At 56.2% G+C, this 19,757-nt stretch overlaps 4 protein-coding genes across 9 annotated transcripts; 3 read left to right on the top strand and 1 right to left on the bottom strand.

Moving 5' to 3' along the window:
- Positions 1–1,944: 1,944 nt before the first annotated feature.
- Positions 1,945–8,488, top strand: Clic1 (chloride intracellular channel 1). Its single transcript, XM_003473974.5, has 6 exons — positions 1,945–2,170; positions 3,990–4,099; positions 4,292–4,417; positions 4,525–4,631; positions 5,385–5,566; positions 8,096–8,488. The coding sequence occupies exons 1-6, from the start codon at positions 2,132–2,134 to the stop codon at positions 8,255–8,257; spliced, it is 726 nt and encodes a 241-aa protein (XP_003474022.1). The 5' UTR covers positions 1,945–2,131; the 3' UTR covers positions 8,258–8,488.
- Positions 8,489–8,801: 313 nt separating this feature from the next.
- Ddah2 (DDAH family member 2, ADMA-independent) lies at positions 8,802–12,111 on the top strand. 3 transcript variants are annotated; one of them, XM_005005472.4, is made up of 7 exons: positions 8,802–9,012; positions 9,814–10,189; positions 10,277–10,376; positions 10,483–10,556; positions 10,690–10,809; positions 11,470–11,593; positions 11,799–12,111. In XM_005005472.4, the coding sequence occupies exons 2-7, from the start codon at positions 9,893–9,895 to the stop codon at positions 11,816–11,818; spliced, it is 735 nt and encodes a 244-aa protein (XP_005005529.1). In that variant the 5' UTR covers positions 8,802–9,012; positions 9,814–9,892; the 3' UTR covers positions 11,819–12,111. The 3 variants fall into 3 exon arrangements, with proteins under 3 accessions (XP_005005529.1, XP_013012483.1, XP_023422439.1); XM_013157029.3 differs by having other exon boundaries at positions 8,803–9,012; positions 11,470–11,619; XM_023566671.2 differs by lacking the exon at positions 8,802–9,012 and adding an exon at positions 9,162–9,603 and having other exon boundaries at positions 11,470–11,619.
- Positions 12,112–12,382: 271 nt separating this feature from the next.
- Mpig6b (megakaryocyte and platelet inhibitory receptor G6b) lies at positions 12,383–15,628 on the bottom strand. 4 transcript variants are annotated; one of them, XM_005005474.4, is made up of 6 exons: positions 15,489–15,628; positions 14,981–15,328; positions 14,615–14,619; positions 14,549–14,565; positions 14,192–14,336; positions 12,383–14,076 (listed from the first exon to the last, which is right to left on the bottom strand). In XM_005005474.4, exons 1-6 carry the CDS (start codon positions 15,547–15,549, stop codon positions 13,972–13,974), a joined length of 681 nt encoding a protein of 226 aa, XP_005005531.1. In that variant the 5' UTR covers positions 15,550–15,628; the 3' UTR covers positions 12,383–13,971. The 4 variants fall into 4 exon arrangements, with proteins under 4 accessions (XP_005005531.1, XP_003474024.1, XP_063095245.1 ...); XM_003473976.5 differs by lacking the exons at positions 14,549–14,565; positions 14,615–14,619 and adding exons at positions 14,412–14,452; positions 14,777–14,867 and having other exon boundaries at positions 14,192–14,283; XM_063239175.1 differs by lacking the exons at positions 14,549–14,565; positions 14,615–14,619 and adding exons at positions 14,412–14,452; positions 14,777–14,867 and having other exon boundaries at positions 14,192–14,302.
- Positions 15,629–16,556: 928 nt separating this feature from the next.
- Positions 16,557–19,659, top strand: Ly6g6c (lymphocyte antigen 6 family member G6C). The gene is made up of 4 exons (XM_013157033.3): positions 16,557–16,760; positions 18,223–18,333; positions 19,031–19,246; positions 19,441–19,659. The coding sequence occupies exons 1-3, from the start codon at positions 16,700–16,702 to the stop codon at positions 19,243–19,245; spliced, it is 387 nt and encodes a 128-aa protein (XP_013012487.1). The 5' UTR covers positions 16,557–16,699; the 3' UTR covers position 19,246; positions 19,441–19,659.
- The last annotated feature ends 98 nt before the right edge of the window (positions 19,660–19,757 follow it).

A 19,757-nucleotide genomic window follows, 5' to 3' on the forward strand; every position in this document is an offset into this window, starting at 1 on the left:
GGTTTACCCAGCAAGGAGGGGCAGAGAGTGAAAGAGAAGCCTACAGAAGGAAAAGATAGTGAGATAGGAGAAAAGCAAAGGCCAAGAATGAAATGAGAGGGAAACTTGTCCAGTGCAGGATTCAGGGGTGCCGCCTGTGGCCTCAAATCTATGGGGCACCCAGGAATGGCTCCAGAGAGGACAGCACTGCCTCTTGCCTGGGGAGTTAAGGCAGGACACTTTGTGGGCCATGCAGGCCAGCCAAAGTCAATACTGGTGATCAAGGCAGCTGTATCTATAAAGCGTAAGGAAAAGAGGCAGGGCAGAGGCTGCCAAACCTGTTCCAGCTTAATGTTGGACCCATTTCCTCCGAACTTCTTCCAGAGACCTTCATCATTCAGAGCCTCAGATGGACACTTCCCATGGAATGGGAGAGGACTCTGGGAAGTAGGGCTGCTTTGGCTGCCCCTAGGTGGTAGCAAGAAGTCCTGTGTGCAGACTTGGGGGCTCACTAAGGTGGGGATTCATACGCGCACACACACACACACACACACACACACACACACACACACACACAGAAACATTCTACATCCTTACGGAATGTTGGAATTGAAGGGAGGGAACCTCAAATATACCGTCTTCTGGGGGAGAAGAGAAACACGCCTTCCCCCCAACCAAGACACCCCACAAAAGAGGAAGCATGGGAGGAAACCACTAACTGCTGGTTTCTAGCAGGCATATGGTTGCTCCACCCCACGCTTCCCCCAGGCTCTCCTTTTCATTAAGTTTGAAGCCCTGTTTTGCTTGCAGCCCAGCGTATTTTTCTGGAACTGTAGGCCTTTTGTAGGACAGAGGGTGGCAAGGAGGAAAGAGAAGGGATGGTTGGACAGGAGACAACTCATGTGGAGACTGGAATGTGTGCTGTCTGGGGAACATATTTTGGAGGTTTTCCAGTAGATCACAGTTTGGTAGCCCCTCCCAAATCAAAGTTACTGGGAAAGGGAGAGAGCTACGTTGGTTGCTCCTGTCTTTCCTGTTTACCTACACAGGTATCCCTCGGGGCCCCACTCACACTTTTCTGTCAGACCTTTGCTTTATCAGGGTGATAAAGACAGCTGTCACCCCCAACCTCCAAGATCAGTGCAGCTGTATTGTAGTGCAGCGATAACTCTACCCCAGCACCTGTCTCCTAGGCAACCGACCAGTCACAACAGGGCAAGAGGCACAGGAAGGGGCCCAAGAGGCGAGGGCGGGTGGAGGCAGCAGCAGTGGAAGCATTACCGCTGGCCAGCCCACCAGCAGAGGAGGCCCTGCCAGGAAGCCCCGCAGCTCGGCTTCCGGTTTCCCCAGCACCTGGCCTCCCACTCTCCCTTCTTATCCCTGAGCTACTTTTCTTCGCCACCTCGACAACAGCTTTGGTTTCCAGTTCTCAGAAATCAGAGTTCCAACAACCCCTCACTATTTGGGGGTGGGGGGTGGGGTGCGAGTGTGCTGGGAATTGACCCCAGGGCCTCACAAGCTGGGCTACATCCTCAACACTTTTGATTTCCTTTGGAGACCGAGTCTTGCTTAGCTGTCCCTGAACTTTGAACTCTCATACCTCAGCCTCCTGGGGAGCGCCCCAGAATGGAGACTGGAGTCTAGAAGGAATGCAGAACCGCTGCGTTCTGCATCTTCAAGGCCCCAGCCCTTAGTGTCAAATTTCTCCAGGAGGGTGAACCACCCTTTCGCTTAATGAAGCAGGGAAACTGAGGCAGGAGAAAGCGTTTTGGCCAAGAGAGGTCAGAGGGACGAGGTACCCAGCTAATCTTAAGGCCCCCGTCCCCGATCCTCTGGGGGGCCAGGACGCCCGATCCTCCGGACCCACTGCCTAGCCGGGTGAGTCCCGCCCGCCTCCGGTCCCCTCCCCAGGCTTGGGCGGGGCCGGCCGGTGAGTCAGCGACTCCCCGACCCAGCCCGGGAGGGGCCGCAGCTGCGGCGCTGGGCGTAGGGTGCCCCGGGCAGGTGCGGAGCTGCGTTCCGCGCGCGCCGGTCTCAGCGGACTCGTGCGGTGGGCGCTGGCTGGGCAGCCCCGACCCGAGACCCGCCCTCCCGCCGGCCCCTCCCTGTCCCCCGCGCCGCCGCCGCTTCCTGGTCCCCGCGGCAGGCAGCCATGGCCGAAGAGCAGCCCCAGGTCGAGCTGTTCGTGAAGGTAAGGGTGCGGTGCGCTGCCCGGCCGCCGCCGGCCTCCTGGAGCCCATGCTGGCCTCTCCTGCGGCCCGGCGCGTCGCCCCGGCCCCCACCGGGCCCACGTGCGGGCTCGCGAGCGTGGAGGGGTGAGAGCCGGGGGAGCTCGCGGGGGACTCAGAGTTCTGGACTAGACCCCAGAAAGTTAGTAGAGCAAGTTTCCAGCGGAGAGAAAAGTGGGGAAAAGGAGTTTGCAGGAGTGAGGAGATTGGGGTGCGTGGGGTGCAAAGGACGGGGAGCGGGGGCAAATCAGGACCTGGGCAGGACCGAAGGAAACGTCTGCCCCGAGCGCGACCCCAGGAAGCCAGAAAGATGGGGGGGTTGCGTGTGTGTGCGTGCGTGAGTGTGGCAGGGGAGAATTCCAGCAGAGTGTGTTGCAGACACCCAGGGAGTGGAAGGAGGTGAATTGGCAAGGGCGGAAGAGGGGAGAGTGGGAGTGGAGTTAGGGAACTGGGCTGAGAGCTGGTGGGGTGAGCCTAACACCCCGAGTGGACTCAGAAACCAGAGAAAGAGAAGCGGAGAGGAGATGAGCGTTTAGCGGTAGCCACGCTGGGACGGGCGGAGTAGAGCCCAGCTGGGCTTGGACAGAGTCGTGGACCGGGGGGAAACTGGGCGCAGCTCTCTGCGGGTGTAGTCGGACCGAGCTGGTTCCGTGGCAGCTGGGCATCAGAACCACAGGGAGCGGACCAATGCGACTGAACCGCCCCTCCCTTCCGCTGACCACTGATCTGCGTCTCTGCACATTGTCCAGGCTCTTTCTCCACATTTCTGTTTTGTTCATCTCGGCTTTGTGTGTGTTCCCGTGCAAACGTTTATCCTCCCTTAGGCCCGGTTTCTCGGGCAGCCATTCCCTCTCCCCGGGCCTTGGAAGTCAGCTCGGGCTGGGTCCGCCCCCTTAGGTGTGGTTCCCCACCTCACTCCCTTGCTAGCCATCGGGCCTATTTTTACTCCTGGGTGAGGCTGCGTTGCAGATTCCAGACCGTGCCTTACGTGGAGTGAGTGATGGGGGACCCGAGGACGCGTGCGTGCGGGGAACCTAGTGATCGGAAAGGGGCGCTGGAGCGCGGCCTTAGCCTTAGCTGCCTGGGCCCTGCCCCCACCTCCTCGACAGGAAGGAAGCGCAGAGACCAAGACACAGAGATGAATCACACTCGGCCGAGCGGGAGGCGTCCCTAGGGGATGAGGTCACCGCTTGCCAATTGGAGGGCAGCCCCCTTTTCCACGCCAAGCCGCAGACCCCTTGAGCCTGCAGCCTGGAAAAGGCTGAGGCAGTGTAGTCTGGGTAGTGGAAGGTGTGGTGAACCAGAACTCTGGCTTCTAAAAACTCGCCCTACCTCTCCTGGTCTTAGACTCTGGGCCACTCAGTATCCCGGGAAGCCAGGGCTCCAGCCCCCCAACCCCTTCCTCTCTGGGAGTCAGATCCTCCTAGGTTTTTTTTTTTGGTTTTTTTTTTTTTTTTTTTTTTTTTAAATCGGTACCGGGGATCGAACTCACGACTTGCCACTGAGCTAAATCCCCAGCACCAGATCCTCCTAGTTTTCCTTCCACCTCCTCCCTCCTGTCTTAATCTTCAGGAAACCAGAAACCCGCTTTTACTTGCGCTGAAAATTTTCTTGTGGATCTGCCCTAGGTGAATTTTAGGGGGAGGACAGCATACTTGTCTTTTCTGGGCAGAACAAAGCTGGTTTGGGACTGTAGGAGCTGCTGAGTGGCCTGGGAGTGGGAGCGGGAGCGGGAGCGTTTAGCTGCACCAGGCCTAACTCTAGGTGGGGGTTGCATTTCAGGCTGGCAGTGATGGGGCCAAGATCGGGAACTGCCCCTTCTCCCAGAGACTGTTCATGGTGCTCTGGCTCAAGGGAGTCACCTTCAACGTCACCACTGTTGACACCAAGAGGTGGGCTCACTTCTGTTCCTCTTCCACTCCTATGTGTAAACCCGTGTACCCGCCCACTGAGTCCTTCCTTGGGTCCTCCCTTTCCCCTCCATCTGGAGCCCATCTCTCTCCCCACTTGCCTCTGTCTCCAGTCTGGTTTCCACTGGTGCATGCATGCCTCTCACCTGTCCTGATACCTGGCCTCTTCCTCAGGCGGACTGAGACAGTGCAGAAGTTGTGTCCAGGAGGGCAGCTCCCATTCCTGCTGTATGGCACAGAAGTACACACAGACACCAACAAGATCGAGGAGTTTCTGGAGGCCATGCTGTGTCCTCCCAGGTATAAGGATGCTGGGAAAATGGAGATTTTGGTGGGGCAGCGGCGGGGGAGCTCACTGAGGCTCCCCTTGGAATATGTCTTACCTTGTTTCTCCCAATGACTTTCAGGTACCCCAAGCTGGCGGCTCTGAACCCTGAGTCTAACACAGCAGGGCTGGACGTATTTGCCAAATTTTCTGCCTACATCAAGAATTCAAACCCGGCTCTCAATGATAGTGAGTATGCCAGTCAGAGGCCTCCGTGTTGGAGCTGGGGAGTGGACCCGGGCCTGAGGCATTTGAAGCAACTGAAAGATCAGATGTCAGAGAGATGGAGCAGATGTTAGCAAACCTTCTCAGTCCTGTGTTTCTGCTTCATCCCTTGTCTCTCCACCTTCTCATTGCTGAGAGTTTCAAGCCTCTCTATTTGTTCCCCAGCCTCTTGTGCCCCCCTTGAGACCTTAGTTGGCTGCTGGCCTTTTTCCGGCAGAATGAGGTTGTGTTTAAAGAACCATTCAGACTACCTGTGTACGAATCTAACTGAGCAATTCATTTAACCTCCTGGTAAATCCATCATGGATTTCTAAAATGAGGACAGTAATTCCTATTTCCTAGGTTGGTGTGAGAATTAAAGGAAAGTTTTGTTTCTAAAGCTCTTTGAATAAGGGAGTGGTAGAGAGCCTGCCTAGCATATGCAAGGCCCTGCGTTGAATCTTCAGCTCCACTAGAAGAAAAAACAGTGCTTAGAATAAGCAAGCCACCTACATTAGTGCTTACTGTTATTTTGACCAGCTCCACCATTGTACCCATGGGTGTTTTGGGCTAGAACACCCATGTGTCTTTGGACATCAGAAGAAAGGGCTTGTGATATATCAGTTCAGAGGTGCTGCGTTCAACCCCCAGGACTGGGCCGGAGCAGATATATCCCCAGATCACTCAGTCTTCCGAGTTGGTCTTCGGATGGTTTCATCACTGCTGTCTCTTACACAGATCTGGAGAAGGGGCTCCTGAAAGCCCTGAAGATTTTAGACAATTACTTGATATCTCCACTCCCAGAAGAAGTGGATGAGACCAGTGCGGAAGATGAGGGCATCTCTCGGAGGAAGTTTCTAGATGGCAACGAGCTCACCCTAGCTGACTGCAACCTGTTGCCAAAGCTGCACATAGTACAGGTGGGCAGTGTCTATGGGAGGGCATGGCTGCTGGGGTGCAGAGGGGCTCCCCACAGCCTTCCTGGAGCAGCTGCTCCGGAGTCAGCTTCTTTCCTGGAATAGTCTGCATGCATTGCCGTCAGTGGCAAGCCCCAGCCCTCAGCAGCTGTTGCTGAATTAGGAGGATTCCATTCCATGCTACAGTCTGAGTGCTCACAGCCTGACTGAGAGGAACACATTCTAATATTAACTTCCAGGAGACTCTTCCTGCCTTTATATCACTATGGCATCCTCAGATTGAGCTGGGCGTGGTGGCAGGTGCCTTTAATCCTAGCTGTCTGGGAAGCTGAGGCAGGAGCGTCACAAATTTTAAAAAAATTCAGCCTGGGCAGCTTAGCAAGACTGTCCCAAAATTGGAAAAACGACTTGTGATATAGCTCAGTTCAAAGGTTCTAGTTTCAGTCCTCAGGACTGGGCTGGGGTGGACATATGCCCAGATAAAGAGTAGACTTTCCCTCAATCAACGCTGTAACTCTAACTTCCGTCTCCACTTCCTCTTAAGGAAGATGAAAACTGCTGCTTCCCGTGTTTTTGTTGTGGTGCTGTAAGCTCAAATCAATGGTTCAGTTTAGGAAACAGGAGCCCAATGTCAGTTTGCCATGCAGCTGAGTAATCGATACCCTGTGGTGGGCACTGAAAGACAAATACTGTTTGATTTTTGGTTCTTTTTTCAAAAAGAACCAATAATATATAAAACATTCACATGAGAAAATTAATGAATAAAATGTGACCAAGGCCAGGTGTGGCGGTACACCCCTGTAATCCCAGCACTTGGAAGGCTGAGGCAGGATGATCACTGCAAGTTCTAGACCTGCTATACAAAGTGAATTCAGGACGAGCCTGAACTGCATACCTATCTCAAAAAAAACAATAATAAGCCCGGGACGGTGGCTCACACCTGTTATCCCAGCACTCAGGAGGCTGAGGCTGAGGATTGTTGTGAGTTCAAGATCAGCCTAGGCTACAAAGTGAGCTCAAGGCCAGTCTGAACTGCATAGAGAGACCCTGTCTCAAAAAAAAAAAAAAAAAAAAAAAAAAAAGACAGAAAGAAAAAGACAATAATAATAATAATAATAGTAATAAGTGACTGGGCTGGGGTTGTAGCTCAGTGGTTCAATGCTCACCTAGCACATAAGGCTCTGAGTTCCTTGCCCAGCACAGCAAAGAGAGACTAAAAATCAAATGATGCAACAAGAAAGCCACTGTAGAACCTCAGGAGAATTTTTTTTTTGGTCTTTTCTTTTTTATCGGTACTGGGAATCGAACTCACGACTGCCTGCTTGCAAGGGAGGTGCTTATGCTGCTGAGCTAAATCCCCAGCCCCACCTCAGGAGAATTTAATAGTGTATAAATTATATCTTGGGCCCAGGATTTAGCTCAGTGCCAGAAGTGCCTGCCTGGCAAGCAGGAGGTTGTGGTTTGAACCCCAGTACCAAAAAAAAAAAAAGTCTCTGTACAAATTACATCTTTTTGTTTTATTTTGGTGCTGGAGATCAAATTCACCTTTCCCACATGGTAAGCCTGTATTCTACCACTGGGCTACACTTCCATCCTATATCAAATTTTGTTTAAAAACCTGAGTGAGGACCCAGACATGGTGGTACACTCATAATCCCACCTCAGGAGGCTGAGGCAGGAGGATTGCTAAATTTGAGACCAGCCTGAACGGCATAGCTCGACCTTGTCTCAAAAACAAAAACAAAAACCAGCCAGCTGTGGCAGTGCACACTTGTAGTCTCAACACTGTGGGATGCTGAGGCAGGAAAATGGCATGTGCAAGCCCACACTGAGTGATTCAGACCCTGTCTCAAAATTTAAAGAAGGTCTGGGGGACTTACTTCTGTGCAAGGGCCCTGAGTTCAATTCCCAGTCCTGCAAAATAAATATGAAGAGGAGAAGAGTTGCACCATGGAATGGGGTGGTCTAGGAGGGGTCTGGGTTTTTGTTTGTTTGTTGTGTTTTTGAGACAAAGTCTCATTTTGTAGCATAGGGCTGGCTTTGGACTCACTGTGTAGCCCAGGCTGGCCTGAGACTCATGGCAGTCCTCCTGCCTCAGCTCCCAAGTGCTAGGATTACAAGTGTTCACCCCTCACACCCTAGGGGTCTGGCTAATAATGGCCAGAATTTCAGTAAGTGAAAAGAATGAAGACATTGCAACAGAGGAGTCAAGAAAGCTAATTTGGAAAATTTCATGTAAAACATAGCCAGAAAGTGGAGGATCTTGAATGCCTGGACAAAAAAGTGTGATTTTTTTATCGTGTGTGTGTCTTTTTGAGACAGGGTCTCGCTGTGCAATTCAGGCCGGCCTTGAGCTCACTTTGTAGCCTAGACTGGTCTGGAACTCAAAACGGTCTTCCTGCCTCAGCTTCCCGAATGCTGGGATTACAGGCGTGAGCCACCACGCCCGGCTATCATGCATTTCTTAATAGGAAGGATGCCAGCATGGGGTCTGTCTCTGGCCTAACCTGGTCTGACCTCTTCCACCCCCAGGTGGTCTGTAAGAAGTACAGGGGCTTCACCATTCCTGAGGCCTTTCAGGGAGTGCATCGGTACTTGAGGAACGCTTACAGTCGGGAAGAATTTGCCTCCACCTGTCCAGATGATGAGGAGATCGAGCTGGCCTATGAGCAGGTGGCCAAGGCCCTCAAATAAGGCTGTGGCGGGGCTCCCTCACTCACTTTCCTGCAAGCTCGCCCTGGAGCCCCTGGCTGGTTTCCACACTGCTCCCAATGGACATATCCAAAGGGCTGGTGGGCACTTGTGCAGGTGTGGGTGGGTGGCTGGCTGGGGAAAAGGGAAGGGAAGTAGGGGGCTTACGGGTAAGATTTTTTTGTGGGGTGGGCGGGTAGGACAAGTATTTCAGTAATAAAATACAGAATGAGACTCTGGTGTTGTTTTTACACAAAGAAGGCTTGAAATGTGGCTGGCATGGAACGAGGGGTGGGTCAATGATCTCCAGTGCAGGGCAGAGGCCAACAGTGAAGCAGTAGGCTGTTTAGGGTGGAGATGCCCTTCTTGATGGCCGTCCACCTCATCGCTGCCCTTCACTGCCCAGTGGTCCATGCCGCGTTTGCAGACCCGCTGCCAGACCCAGCAGATCCGGGTGGGCCTGGGCTGCACTCAGGGCGGTGCGGAGTTCAGGGGGAGTGGGTGAGGCCTAGCAGGGCGGAGTGGGCGTGGCCTGGGAGGCCCCGCCCCGTCCCGCTTAGACAATGCCCCGGAGCCGCCAGACTGTCGCGCCCCCGCCCCACTGCAATATGTGAGCTCCTCCGCCCAAGGACCCCTAAAGGCCCTGGGTTTGCAGGCTTCCTTTCTCTAAGACTAGGACTTACATTCCAACTCTGCCTTCCGGGGGTGGCGCCCTGGCCCAGATTGCGGTGCCGCTGGAGTAGGGGCGACCGCAGGAGGTGAGTCTGGGAAAGGGGCTCCCCTGGAGCGCGGGGGGGCTGGAGTTGAGGCGTGCTGAGCCTTGTGTTCTCGCTGGCCAGGATGAGCGGGGAACCGGCGTTCGGGTGCGGAGCCCGGAAGGGAGGACTTCGTGGAACATGGGCAGGGGCGCAGGGTCTTGGAGCAGGGAGCGGCGGTCGCGCCCCCGAACACGCCCCGGTTCCCCGCCCCTTGCATTTCGCTTTCGACCTCTCCCAGTCCTCCGGGACTCGGTCTGGTTTATACCGGGTCGCGACGGGGGCAGCGCAGCCGGCCGGGGTGGAGAGAGGATGCTTAACTCCTTAGGCCCTAAGTCCTCTCTTCCCGCCCTCTTCCCCTTTCTCCTTGGGGCGTCCGCGCCTGGCAGCCCCCTAGCCTGACTCGCCCCTCACTTTCTCCTCTTGTCCCTTAACCCCCGCGGGACCTGGCCGGACTTCAGGTCACTCAGGCTGCGAGCAGCTGAGGGTTAAGGGGGCGGGGCCGCCGCATTTTTGGGGTGTGAGCGCATCCTAGTGGTTGCCAAGAGGAGCGCTTGGCTGGGACCTCACAAAGCCCCCGAGCGGGGACAACAGGTGTTTTGGAGATTAGGGATCCCAGTCTGCTCCTTGGGCTCCTCTTAAAGGAGCAACAACGCAGGGGGTGCGGGACTGCGCGGGTTCCACTGGAAAGCGAGGCCTGGAGGGGGTGGGGCGGTGGGAGGGGCGCCCGGAGATAGCGGGTGGAAACCAGGCGCCCTCACCCACCCCACGCCCTGCTCTGCTTATCTTTTTCTTCTCTCCCAGCTTTCTGTCTCTTCCAGACACGTGAAGGAAAAAGAGAACTCGGAAATCAGCAACCAAGAGGGGCGTCTGTGTGGATGGGATGGGGCCGCCGGGGGAGGGGCTGGGCCGCTGCTCCCATGCCCTGATCCGGGGTGTCCCCGAGAGCCTGGGATCCGGGGAGGCTGCCGTGGCTGGCCTTCCGGCTCTGGACCTAGCCAAAGCTCAAAGGGAGCATGGGGTGTTGGGGGGTAAACTGAGGCAGCGACTGGGACTACAGCTGCTAGAACTGCCTCCTGAAGAATCACTGCCTCTGGGACCACTGCTCGGCGACACGGCCGTGATCCAGGGGGACACAGCCCTCATCACGCGGCCCTGGAGCCCGGCACGAAGACCCGAGGTGGGGGCCAGGGCACGGTGCGGTGGGGGAGGGGAGGAGCTGGGAGCTCGGCGGTCTCAGCCTCGCGCTCACGGCTCCCGCCCCTAGGTGGATGGAGTCCGCAAAGCCCTCCAGGACTTGGGACTCCGAATCGTGGAGATGGGGGACCAGAGCGCGACGCTGGACGGCACCGACGTCCTCTTCACCGGTGAGGCTGGTGGCGGTGTCCGGCACTCCTAGATTTTATCACGGGAAGTTTAGGAGACTGGGCGGGCTCCGGCCCTGTTTCCATCTCCCTATCGCTCTGGGCGCAGGCCGGGAGTTTTTCGTAGGCCTCTCCAAGTGGACCAACCACCGAGGAGCAGAGATCGTAGCGGACACGTTCCGGGTGAGCGCGGCTCCTCCTGGAGAGGGGGTGGCCTAGGGACCCCCCCTCCTCCCAAGGAAGAGGTTGAGGCGTGTCTGGCCGGAGGCACGCCTCAGACCTCCTGCGCCCCTAAACGCCTCCCCTTGCCCTCTAGGACTTTGCGGTCTCCACCGTACCAGTGTCAGGTCCTTCCCACCTGCGCGGCCTCTGCGGCATGGGGGGACCCCGCACCGTAGTGGCGGGCAGCAGTGAGGCTGCCCAGAAGGCGGTTCGGGTGAGGAGGGGCGGGGCCAGGGGTGGGCGTGGCTCCGGCCTGGGGAGGCAGGGAGCTAGGAGGCTTGGACAGGGCTTCAACACTCTAGGGCTGGGTATGGTGGCGCACTTCTGTAATCCCTGGAGGCTGAGGCAGGATGATCATTGTGAGTTCGAAACTAGCCTGGGCTACAAAGTGAGATCAAGGCTAACCTGAGCTGCATAGCAAGACCCTGTTTCGAAATGACAAACAAAAACACAGTTGTCCTCACTGAGCTGTGTACACACAAGGAAGCAAAAAGCTCAATAGTGGGACAGGAAGCTGGGAGACTGGGGAAGAGGGGGCGATGCATTTGCTCTTCTAGAGTTTTGAGAAACACCTAATGGTGGCATCGAAGAAGCTGTGACCTGTGGGAGGTGTAGGACAGGCAGGTGGGAGGGGAGAAGTGGGCTGTAGGTGAAAAGAACTACATGTGACTGGGAAGTTAGCAAAAGTAACTAAAGGGCTCAGAACTGGACTGGGGTAGTGACAGCACTTTGAGTGGCCTCCAAAACAAAGCAAGCACTGCCTGCTTGCTAGTGTTACTACTTGACAAATCTAATCTATCGTGGATCCTCAGTAAAACTTGAGCAATTGTGGAGACGTTCTGAGGCCAAACACTTCCTCTTTCTTGTGTCCCAGACGATGGCAGCGCTGACAGATCACCCTTATGCTTCCCTGACCCTCCCGGATGACGCAGCTGCTGACTGTCTCTTTCTGCGTCCTGGGTTGCCTGGTGGACCATCTTTCCTTCTGCACCGAGGAGGTGGGGACCTGCCCAACAGCCAGGAGGTGAGGGAGGGCAAGAGTCCCATTGTTACCAACCAAAACCAGGTGTCTCCTCTTTTCCTAGTGGGAGGAAGGAGGGGTACTTCTATAGAAGTCTGTGGGTGGGGTTGCTATGAGCTGGCCAAAAGAGGGTGTGGCTCTGGCTTCCAGGTCCTACTCCCCTCTCCACATCCTCCCTGTAGGCATTGCAGAAGCTTTCTGATGTCACTCTGGTCCCTGTGTCCTGCTCAGAACTGGAGAAAGCTGGCGCCGGGCTCAGCTCCCTCTGCCTGATGCTCAGCACGCGCCCCCACAGCTAAGGACCTGGCCTTGGGGTTCTGTTTGCCCAGGGGTGGCAGCATAGGGAGTAGACCGGGAAGGAGGGTTAGATGGAGGATGGTGAGGAGTGGGGAGAGAGGTCCCCAAGATAGAGGGCATAGCACGGGGAAAGGGACAGGGGTGACTGGGTGAGTTCTCTCTGTCTCTCAAAACCAATAAAACAGAATTGGCCTTTTAGATTGGGCTGTGGCTGATGTGTTTACCAGGGCAAAGGGATGAGACAGGGCTGAAACTGGGAGTGTCTGAGGAAGCCTCTTTGGTTAAAAAGCTCTTATTAGGTACTTCATTGCCCAGCCTTGTCATACGGACAGCATGTCAGAGTCGAAAAAGGAGTATGTGGGTTGATCCCTATACGAGTTTATCTAAATGCCAGATGATTCAGACACTGGTAGATTACTAGTTCACCTTTTATTTTATAGAAAAGAAAAAAATGTAATTACCAGGGGCATTTTCATTCAGTCATTTATTGAGAGGCTCAACAGTTATATCAACAAAGTCAGTGTCAGGAAATTTACAATATGTGAAAGTTTCTTACAGATGGAAATACAGGTTGTGATGGAATAATTCTCTGGAGGCTGTTCTCTGAAAAAAATACGGAGACTCCCTAGGGCATCAAAGTATATGCAGGAATAGGGAAGAAGGGTCAGGAACAACTTTCCACCAAAGGATATACCTGGATCAAGTCCTCTAACGGGGAAAAAGGGCAAAGGTATATTTGGGGGCTGGGTTGGCATGTTGTATGCATGTAGAGTGACAAAAAAAAAAAACACTGGGTCACCTTGTATCAAAACCCCAGGCCCAGAGCTGAAGGGTACAGAGATAAATGCCCAAGTTTGGAAAGAAGACTGTTGGGAGTGGTTTAGTACTTGAGGAAGGTCTACCTGGCTTCCCAGAGGGCAAGAGGGTGAGTTGGGACACTGGATGGCCCAGCAGAGAAGTTAGGAAAGTACAATGTGATGTCAGTGATGGGCATGGAGACAGGTGTAGATCTGACAGTGACATCTGGTAGAAGGATAAAGCTCTATGGCTCACGGTGTGGGAGTGACAAAGGAAAGAGGTGTGGGGGGTCATCTCACCACGTGGTCTTGCATGACTCCCAGTTTCTGGCTTGGGCAACTGGGTTGTTCAGAAGAGAATTTATTTATGTTTGTTTATTTTCTGGTACTGGGGTTCAAACTCACAACTTTGTGCTTGTCAAGCAAGCTCTTACACCACTGAGCTAAATCCCTGGCCCTCAGAAGAGAGTCTAGAGGAGGGGCCAGGCATGGTGGCACAAGCCTGTAATCCTAGCACTAGGGAGGCTAAGGTAAGATGATCACTTTGAGTTCAAGGCCAGCCTGGGCTGCAGTGAGTTTCAGGGATGGCTGGTTTACTATCTCAAGGATTCCTCAAGTGATTTGGGAGAAGACAGTGAGCTGGGTTTGACATTTGCAAAATGCCTGGGGCTGCTGGATACAAGGCACTAGATCTAGACAGAAGAGAATTCTGGTGCCATTTGTAAAGAGCGGGGCTGAAGAAGGGCTGTGGATAGAAGCTTCCCTGAAGAGGGCTGAAGGGAAAAAAGGGGCAAACCTAGAATGTTGGGGCTGGTGAATTAGGGAGGGGAATTCAGAAGACACCAGCGGCAAGTAAAACAGCTTAAAGGGGACGATCCAAGCCAAGCCAGATGAATGCTGGAGGATGGCGCCCAGGACATCACTGGCACCCTTGTAGAGAGTAAGCAATTTCAGCAGGAGAGCAGCAGGGAGAGGCCTATACTGCCGATCAAAAAACGATTCTGAAGACATTGGGCTAACATGGGGGAATTCAGATGTCTTATGACAAGGAGACAGGGCTTAGCGAGGCTTGGAGAAGACACAGATGGAGAAGGAATCGTGGGAATTGAAGGAAGACTGGGAATGACCGAAGGAGCAAGCTCTGTGGCAGAGAGAGCCTGGAACCCAGGCCCCCCTGGACTTCCTCTTCTAGGGGGAGGTCAAGATTAGAGCAGGCAGGGAGCACACCCCCCCCCCAGGAGGGCTGGACAAAAGCTTCCCTTCAAACTACAACTGCGTAGACTGTGGACGTGTCAGCAGGGACCATGGAAGACAGCCGGCGGGGCCTCCTGAGGGCCGTGTGGTCCAGGTCTGCGTACAGCAGGCTCTAGAGGCCAGAGAGGAAGGCAGACTCAGGGGTCTGACTTTCCGGATCCAGACCTCTTTCTTGGTCCACATGCTCAGGGGTTTTGTCCAGCCCCTTTCCTATCCTCGGGCCTTACCGGCTCCTCCGGGTCTGGGTCCCGGTCCCCTGGAATCTCTGGGTCCTCCCCCTCCTCTGCCGGAGTCTGGGCCGCCGCTTTCGCAAATGGAGCTATATGGGGGGGACAGAGCTGACGGATGGAGAAAAGGTGACCAATGTGTCTGCTCCCGTCAAGGGCCCAGACGCGGGGCTGCAGGGCGGGCAGGTGCAGTGGAAGAACCGGAGCGCGGTCCTCTTACCGAATGCGGGCAGCGGCGGGAGCGGGGGCGGGAGCGCGCGCCTGCGAAGGAGCAAGGAGGCTCTGAGAGGCGCCAGGCTCGCCGCGCTGCAGGCTCTGACCCACGCTGACGGCTCCTTCCCGCGTTCAGCGGGCCACGCTCGCATCCTGGGGCACTCTGGGCCCGTTCCTTCCGCCAGGAGCGCACAGAGCCCCCGGCGACACAGCACCTTGCTCACCGGAGTGGACCTCTGGTTCTCCGACCGCGCCCCCCTCCCCCACGCCCGGAGAAGTTTCGGGTCCCGCACTTTCGCCTCCTGACCACCCCCCATCAGGACAGGCCCCGCCCACTCGCGTGTGCAGCCACCAGGCCCCGCCCCCGCTCACCTGCGTAGCCACCAGGTCACACCCAGTGCTCCCAGGCCCAGCGCCAGCCCCGCGCCCAGCAGAGGAATGAAGACCTGGGGATACACCGACCCTGGGGAAAGCGTAGGGGATGGATGTCGAAGTCAGGGGCGGTTCCACGGGGTCCCCTGCCTCCCCAGGCTTTGCACCCGACTGTAGACCCCATGGCTGCTGGCCTCCGCTTACCGTGGGTGGGTCCCGGGGGCCTGCAATCTGCCGTGTCCCCCAGCACGTGCAAAAGGGTGCGGCTCTCTTCTTCTTGGTGGCCCTTGCAGATAAAGGTGCCCGAGTCCCCTACACCCACGAGCAGCTCCAGTCTGCGGACAGCAGGGTCCAGGGAACGCAGGCGACCAGCAAAGGGCAGGAGGGGAGGCACGGTGGGGATTCCGCTGGCTGAGGCCCACAGGATCGGGCGGCGTCCTTTGGACAAGCCTTGGCAGGCGGGGAAACTGGGCGCCCAGGCCCAGCGGATGGGGTGCGAGACCCCTACACAGGAGAGATTCACCCGGTCCCCAGGCCGACTGACCAAAGCAGCTAGGGAGGCACACAGGGTGCGGTGGTGGGCAGTTAGAGCAAGACCACGTGGTGAGATGACCCCCCACACCTCTTTCCTCCCAGCCACTGGATCTTCCCATACACCCCACTTTCAGGTGCCCCTTCCTCTGCTTCAGTCAATTTCCCAGGGGCCGCTTACCCCCCGCGTCCCCGTGGGCCCTGGTGAGCAGCAGAGACAGCAGTTGCAGGACCAGGGCCATGACTGGGATGTGGTAGGGAGAGCCCAGAGTGAATCAGCAGAGGAGACCGGAGGGAAGGGGGCACGGGGCTACCGCAGCACTGGGGGCTCTGATAAGAGCCGGTACGGGGCCCCAGCTGCTCCGTCCCTCTGGGAAACTGTGGCAAACTCACCGCCCTCAAACAGTACTCACATAACACTTGCACTCTGGTCCTCGGCGGCGCCAGCGCATTTGCCTGCCTAACTCCTCCAGCATGGCAGGGGCCCGGAGTATCAGGAACCCCGACTTTGCCGTTTACCAGCTATGCTCAGCTTCTGCCTGTCACATACCCAAAAAGTGGAGACAAAAACACTTCATCTCCACACATTGTGAGAATGAAATATAATACACAGCCCCGCAAACAGTGGCTGGCAGACAGGAACACCATTCGGGCACTTGGCATTAGGGTTACTTCTTCATTTAGCTCCTACCCCACCTCTGTGTGCCACGCTGCCCTTCCCTGCCAGCAATGCCCAGCCAAGTGGATCAGGATGAGGTCCCACCCAAGAGCCCTCTGGAGGCTGAGAGGGCATTTCCCGACCAGTGTGCCTGGCCTACCTGGATTCACAGCTCTAGTCTTGACCCCCCATGATGTCACAGAGACTCTGTATGACATTACAACCCTTTCATCCTGTGGCTGAGCAGAAGCTGGGGAGACCCAAGTGAATTGGGATGAATTCCAACCCTTCCATCCCCCATTCCCGTCCATGTGCTCGTGCCAGTGGTCCCCACACACCTAGAGTTGGCTGCCAACTTTGGCCATAACCCATTATCCCATTCCTGGATGCTAGTGGAAGCTCTCACACCTTAAATTTTGGAGGCCCTCTCCTGATGCTCCTTGGGAGAACCGGGCGGTGGCGGCTTTTGGTTGGGCCCTGGAACCGAGAACCACAATGGAGTTGGCTATGGGCAACACTCCCGCCCTCCATTCCAAGCCGGGCAGCCAGCCCCTCCCCACACCTGGTCTGCCTCTGGACTGCGAGTGTGAAAGCTGTGAACGCGGAGGGAGGTGTCCTAAGCAGCTGAGTGGGGAGGAGCCTTTGGCATTATAAATTCCCAAAAGGTGCTCACCTCGCAGAGCCAGATCCCTGAAGTCTACTCTGTCAGCTGTTGTGGGCACTACCACGTCAGGATGGGCGCCACGAGAGGCCTGCTGCTGCTCTCCCTGTCTGCTCTATTCTGCTGGGTCACAGGTGAGCCCCTGGGCCCAGGGCCCGGGTCATCGGAACACTGCCCCCCACCCCCTGCTCCTCTGCCCTACCTTGCACACCATTCAGGGTCCCAAACACTCCTCACCCCTCCTGGCCCATCGGTCCTGGTCCTGTGCTCCCTGGATCAGACAGGCCACAGCAGCCTCCTCCTCCCATTTCCCCAGGACCCAGGCTCCATCCTCACTGTCCTCCTCAGCCCCAGACAGACTGGCTCTTCTCACCAAGCCGGGCTCTAAGTCCTCATCCCCACCCCAGGATGCCCTGCCCTCTTCTCGGCAGCTGAGGTCTAGATCCCAGGCCAGCCCCATAGGACATTCGGTGGCGTTCTCCTCTTCCCTCCTACCCTCAGCAGGACTCCTCAGACCTGGGCCTCCAGAACTATGCTCCTTTTGGACCTCCACCTCCCTGTGGATGCCACAAGGGACTCAGTACTGGGCAGTGGCCCTTCCTACCTCACCCCTTCTCCTTCCTGGGCTGCATACCTCACCCCTATCCGGGGTGTGAGCTTTCTGTATGGTTCCAGTGACCACTGCTGGGATTCGCCACACTCCAAGGGAGCCAGGGGGCTTCCTTGAGCTTTCAAGGGAGGGAGTGGGGTGCAAGGCCCCTCGCCTGCAGCTGAGTTTCATTGAGGCACACTCACCAGGCCCTCTGCTCTTGACTTGGCTGAAGCAGGAGCCCTAGGGTGCCACCTTCTGCACCCACTGACTTTGGGGAGGTGCTGAGACGGCCATTGCTCCCAAGCGCTGTTCCTTATACCCAGAGTTGTGGTAGGGAGGCCTCTGCTCAGGACTGGTGCCTGTCCCCATGCTCTTGGCAGCCCAGCGAGGGGCAATTACATCACTAATACTGGTCACAGCAGGGCGGGGCGGGGGGGCTGCCTGCCACCGTGGCCCCACACCATTTCCAGCGGTGAAAGCAGTGTGGTAGCCAGTGATTCTTTTTTTGGTTGTTTGTTTTTGTCTTTTTGCTTTTTATCAGTACTGGGAACCAAACTTAAGACTGCCTGCTTATAAGGCAGGCACTTATGCCACTGAGCTAAATCCCCAGCCCCCAGCCAGTGATTCTTATTTCTCATGCTTCTTGCATTTCTAAGTCTCTGCTCTCTCCTCCACTTTCCTCCCATTCCTCTCTCCCGTGGTTTCTTTCCACCCCCGTCTCCGTGGCTGGGTTTGTGTTGCTGACTGTGTCCCTTCTGACTCATCATCCCTGATGCTCGCAGTGGGACAAGGTGTTTGGGGTGTGGGCCTTGCACAAGCAACAACCCCACCCTCGTCTCCACCCACTCACCATTCTCACAGACTCACCTGGATATCAGTGATGGAGCCAACAGGCCCAGAGCCACTGGGGGGTCCTTCTCCACCCCCCACTCCCCACCAGCTCACCCCGGGTGGCTCAGATAGCCAGTCATCTCACCCTGTCACCCCAACTTGTGTCTCCCCAGCTGACATTCACTGTCACTCCTGCAACAAGATCCCTGTGCTGGGCTGTGTGAATCGGCAGTCCTGTCAACTGAGGCCAGGACACCGATGCCTGACAACCAATGTGTACCTTGGTACCGTCCCTTCTTAGCTGGGAGGGTATGGGGTGGGGGGGCAGGTGTGGGCCTGAGGTCCAGCCAGGGCTGAGATTGAAAGGGAAGAGACCCACAGCAGGGACAACTAACTCTTGGGCAAGGATGATCATTGGTCAATCACGGACCCATATCTTTAGAGGCACTGTCTTTGGTTTGGTTGGGGTTGGTTTTGGATTTTTGAGCCACAGTCTTACAGTGAAGCTCAGGCTGGCCTCAAACTTTTGATCCTCTTGCCTTCCAGGTGCTCGGGTCATGAGCATGAGGCATCGTGCTCAGCTCACAGAGGCACTGTTCCACCACTCACAATAACCAATCCAAGGGCTAACATTACATTGAGGAAATACCCTCAGAGAGTACAGGGCTAGGGATAGCTCAGAGCTCATCTGGCATGCCCAGAGCCCTGGGTTCCTTCTCCACTACGGGAGGAGAAAGAGGAGGGAAAGGAAGGGGAAGAAAGAGAGGAGGGAGGAGAGCGGGATGAAGGAAAGGGAGAAGAGACAAGGCGAGGGCTGCAACTGTAACCGGCCTGATGCCTCTGGGCCAGCAGGTGTTAGAACCAGGACTGGGTTCAGGATAAGGAGCTGTCAGCAGACTATGAGGCCAAGAAGCTGGGCCAGTGGAGTGAGAGGGAAGGAGGCGCCTGGGCGGGGAGCTGACCCCCGAATCCCGTCCCCAGGGAAGATGTGGCTGTACTCCAAGCTCCGCTGTGGCACATCGGAGGAGCCCTGTTACGAGGAGTTTGATAAAATCGATCACAAGTTGGGCCTGAACTACAACACCACCTGCTGCGAGAAGGACTACTGCAACAGCCCCGCCCCGAGGCCCACGCCGGCCCTGGCCCTGGTGTTCCTCACCTCCTTGGCTGGCCTCGGCCTCTGGCTGCTGCACTGAGGTCTGTGGCTCCCCCTTCTCCCATCACCTTGTCTGAGCTCATCCTGCGTCTCCCACCCCTGGATTCCCAGGGCAGTCTCTCCCTGTCTCCCCTTCCTGAGAAGAGCGTGTCCTGAGTCCCCTCTCTAGTGGGACGGTGCTCAGAGTGGCTTCTCTCTGCCCTGTGTGCCTGAGTCCTCTCCTGTTTCTCTCTAGGCCACTTTGGATCCCCACGGGCTCTGACGGCTCCCCACTTTGTCTCCCGCATGGTACCGTGCCCTCCCTGGGGAGGAACTGGGATCCAGGCCTGGAGTTGGGCTTCCATCCAGGCCCCCACACGAGTTCCGAGCAAAGGACCTGACACCCTCACAGCCCCGAGGGCTGACTCCCAGCCTCTCACTTCTCGTTTCCAGTAATAAATGCCTGTGTCTCACACGTGGTGCACTGACTGTGAGGAGACCTCAATGCCAGCCCCTTCTCTGAACAACACTTTCGGTGCCCTGCCTTCCGCTTCCTTCCCCAGCAGTCCTCAG

The sequence above is a fragment of the Cavia porcellus genome, unplaced genomic scaffold (genome assembly GCF_034190915.1).
Source record: "Cavia porcellus strain 051 isolate PalLab524CR breed Dunkin Hartley unplaced genomic scaffold, mCavPor4.1 scaffold_28, whole genome shotgun sequence".
Classification (NCBI taxonomy): domain Eukaryota; kingdom Metazoa; phylum Chordata; class Mammalia; order Rodentia; family Caviidae; genus Cavia; species Cavia porcellus.

What these genes read in the sequence shown, in the direction of transcription:
- Mpig6b (XM_003473976.5), bottom strand. Translation starts at nt 15,549, where the DNA reads ATGGCCCTGGTCCTGCAACTGCTGTCTCTGCTGCTCACCAGGGCCCAC. An exon ending in GCCCCCGGGACCCACCCACG is followed by an intron (nt 14,868 to 14,980) that starts GTAAGCGGAGGC and finishes CGCTTTCCCCAG; the next exon opens with GGTCGGTGTATCCCCAGGTC. An exon ending in ACCCAGACCCGGAGGAGCCG is followed by an intron (nt 14,077 to 14,191) that starts GTAAGGCCCGAG and finishes TCTGGCCTCTAG; the next exon opens with AGCCTGCTGTACGCAGACCT.
- Ly6g6c (XM_013157033.3), top strand. Translation starts at nt 16,700, where the DNA reads ATGGGCGCCACGAGAGGCCTGCTGCTGCTCTCCCTGTCTGCTCTATTC. An exon ending in TCTATTCTGCTGGGTCACAG is followed by an intron (nt 16,761 to 18,222) that starts GTGAGCCCCTGG and finishes GTGTCTCCCCAG; the next exon opens with CTGACATTCACTGTCACTCC. An exon ending in GACAACCAATGTGTACCTTG is followed by an intron (nt 18,334 to 19,030) that starts GTACCGTCCCTT and finishes TCCCGTCCCCAG; the next exon opens with GGAAGATGTGGCTGTACTCC.
- Clic1 (XM_003473974.5), top strand. Translation starts at nt 2,132, where the DNA reads ATGGCCGAAGAGCAGCCCCAGGTCGAGCTGTTCGTGAAG. An exon ending in GCCATGCTGTGTCCTCCCAG is followed by an intron (nt 4,418 to 4,524) that starts GTATAAGGATGC and finishes AATGACTTTCAG; the next exon opens with GTACCCCAAGCTGGCGGCTC. An exon ending in AAACCCGGCTCTCAATGATA is followed by an intron (nt 4,632 to 5,384) that starts GTGAGTATGCCA and finishes TCTCTTACACAG; the next exon opens with ATCTGGAGAAGGGGCTCCTG.
- Ddah2 (XM_013157029.3), top strand. Translation starts at nt 9,893, where the DNA reads ATGGGGCCGCCGGGGGAGGGGCTGGGCCGCTGCTCCCATGCCCTGATC. An exon ending in CACCGACGTCCTCTTCACCG is followed by an intron (nt 10,377 to 10,482) that starts GTGAGGCTGGTG and finishes CTCTGGGCGCAG; the next exon opens with GCCGGGAGTTTTTCGTAGGC. An exon ending in TCGTAGCGGACACGTTCCGG is followed by an intron (nt 10,557 to 10,689) that starts GTGAGCGCGGCT and finishes CTTGCCCTCTAG; the next exon opens with GACTTTGCGGTCTCCACCGT.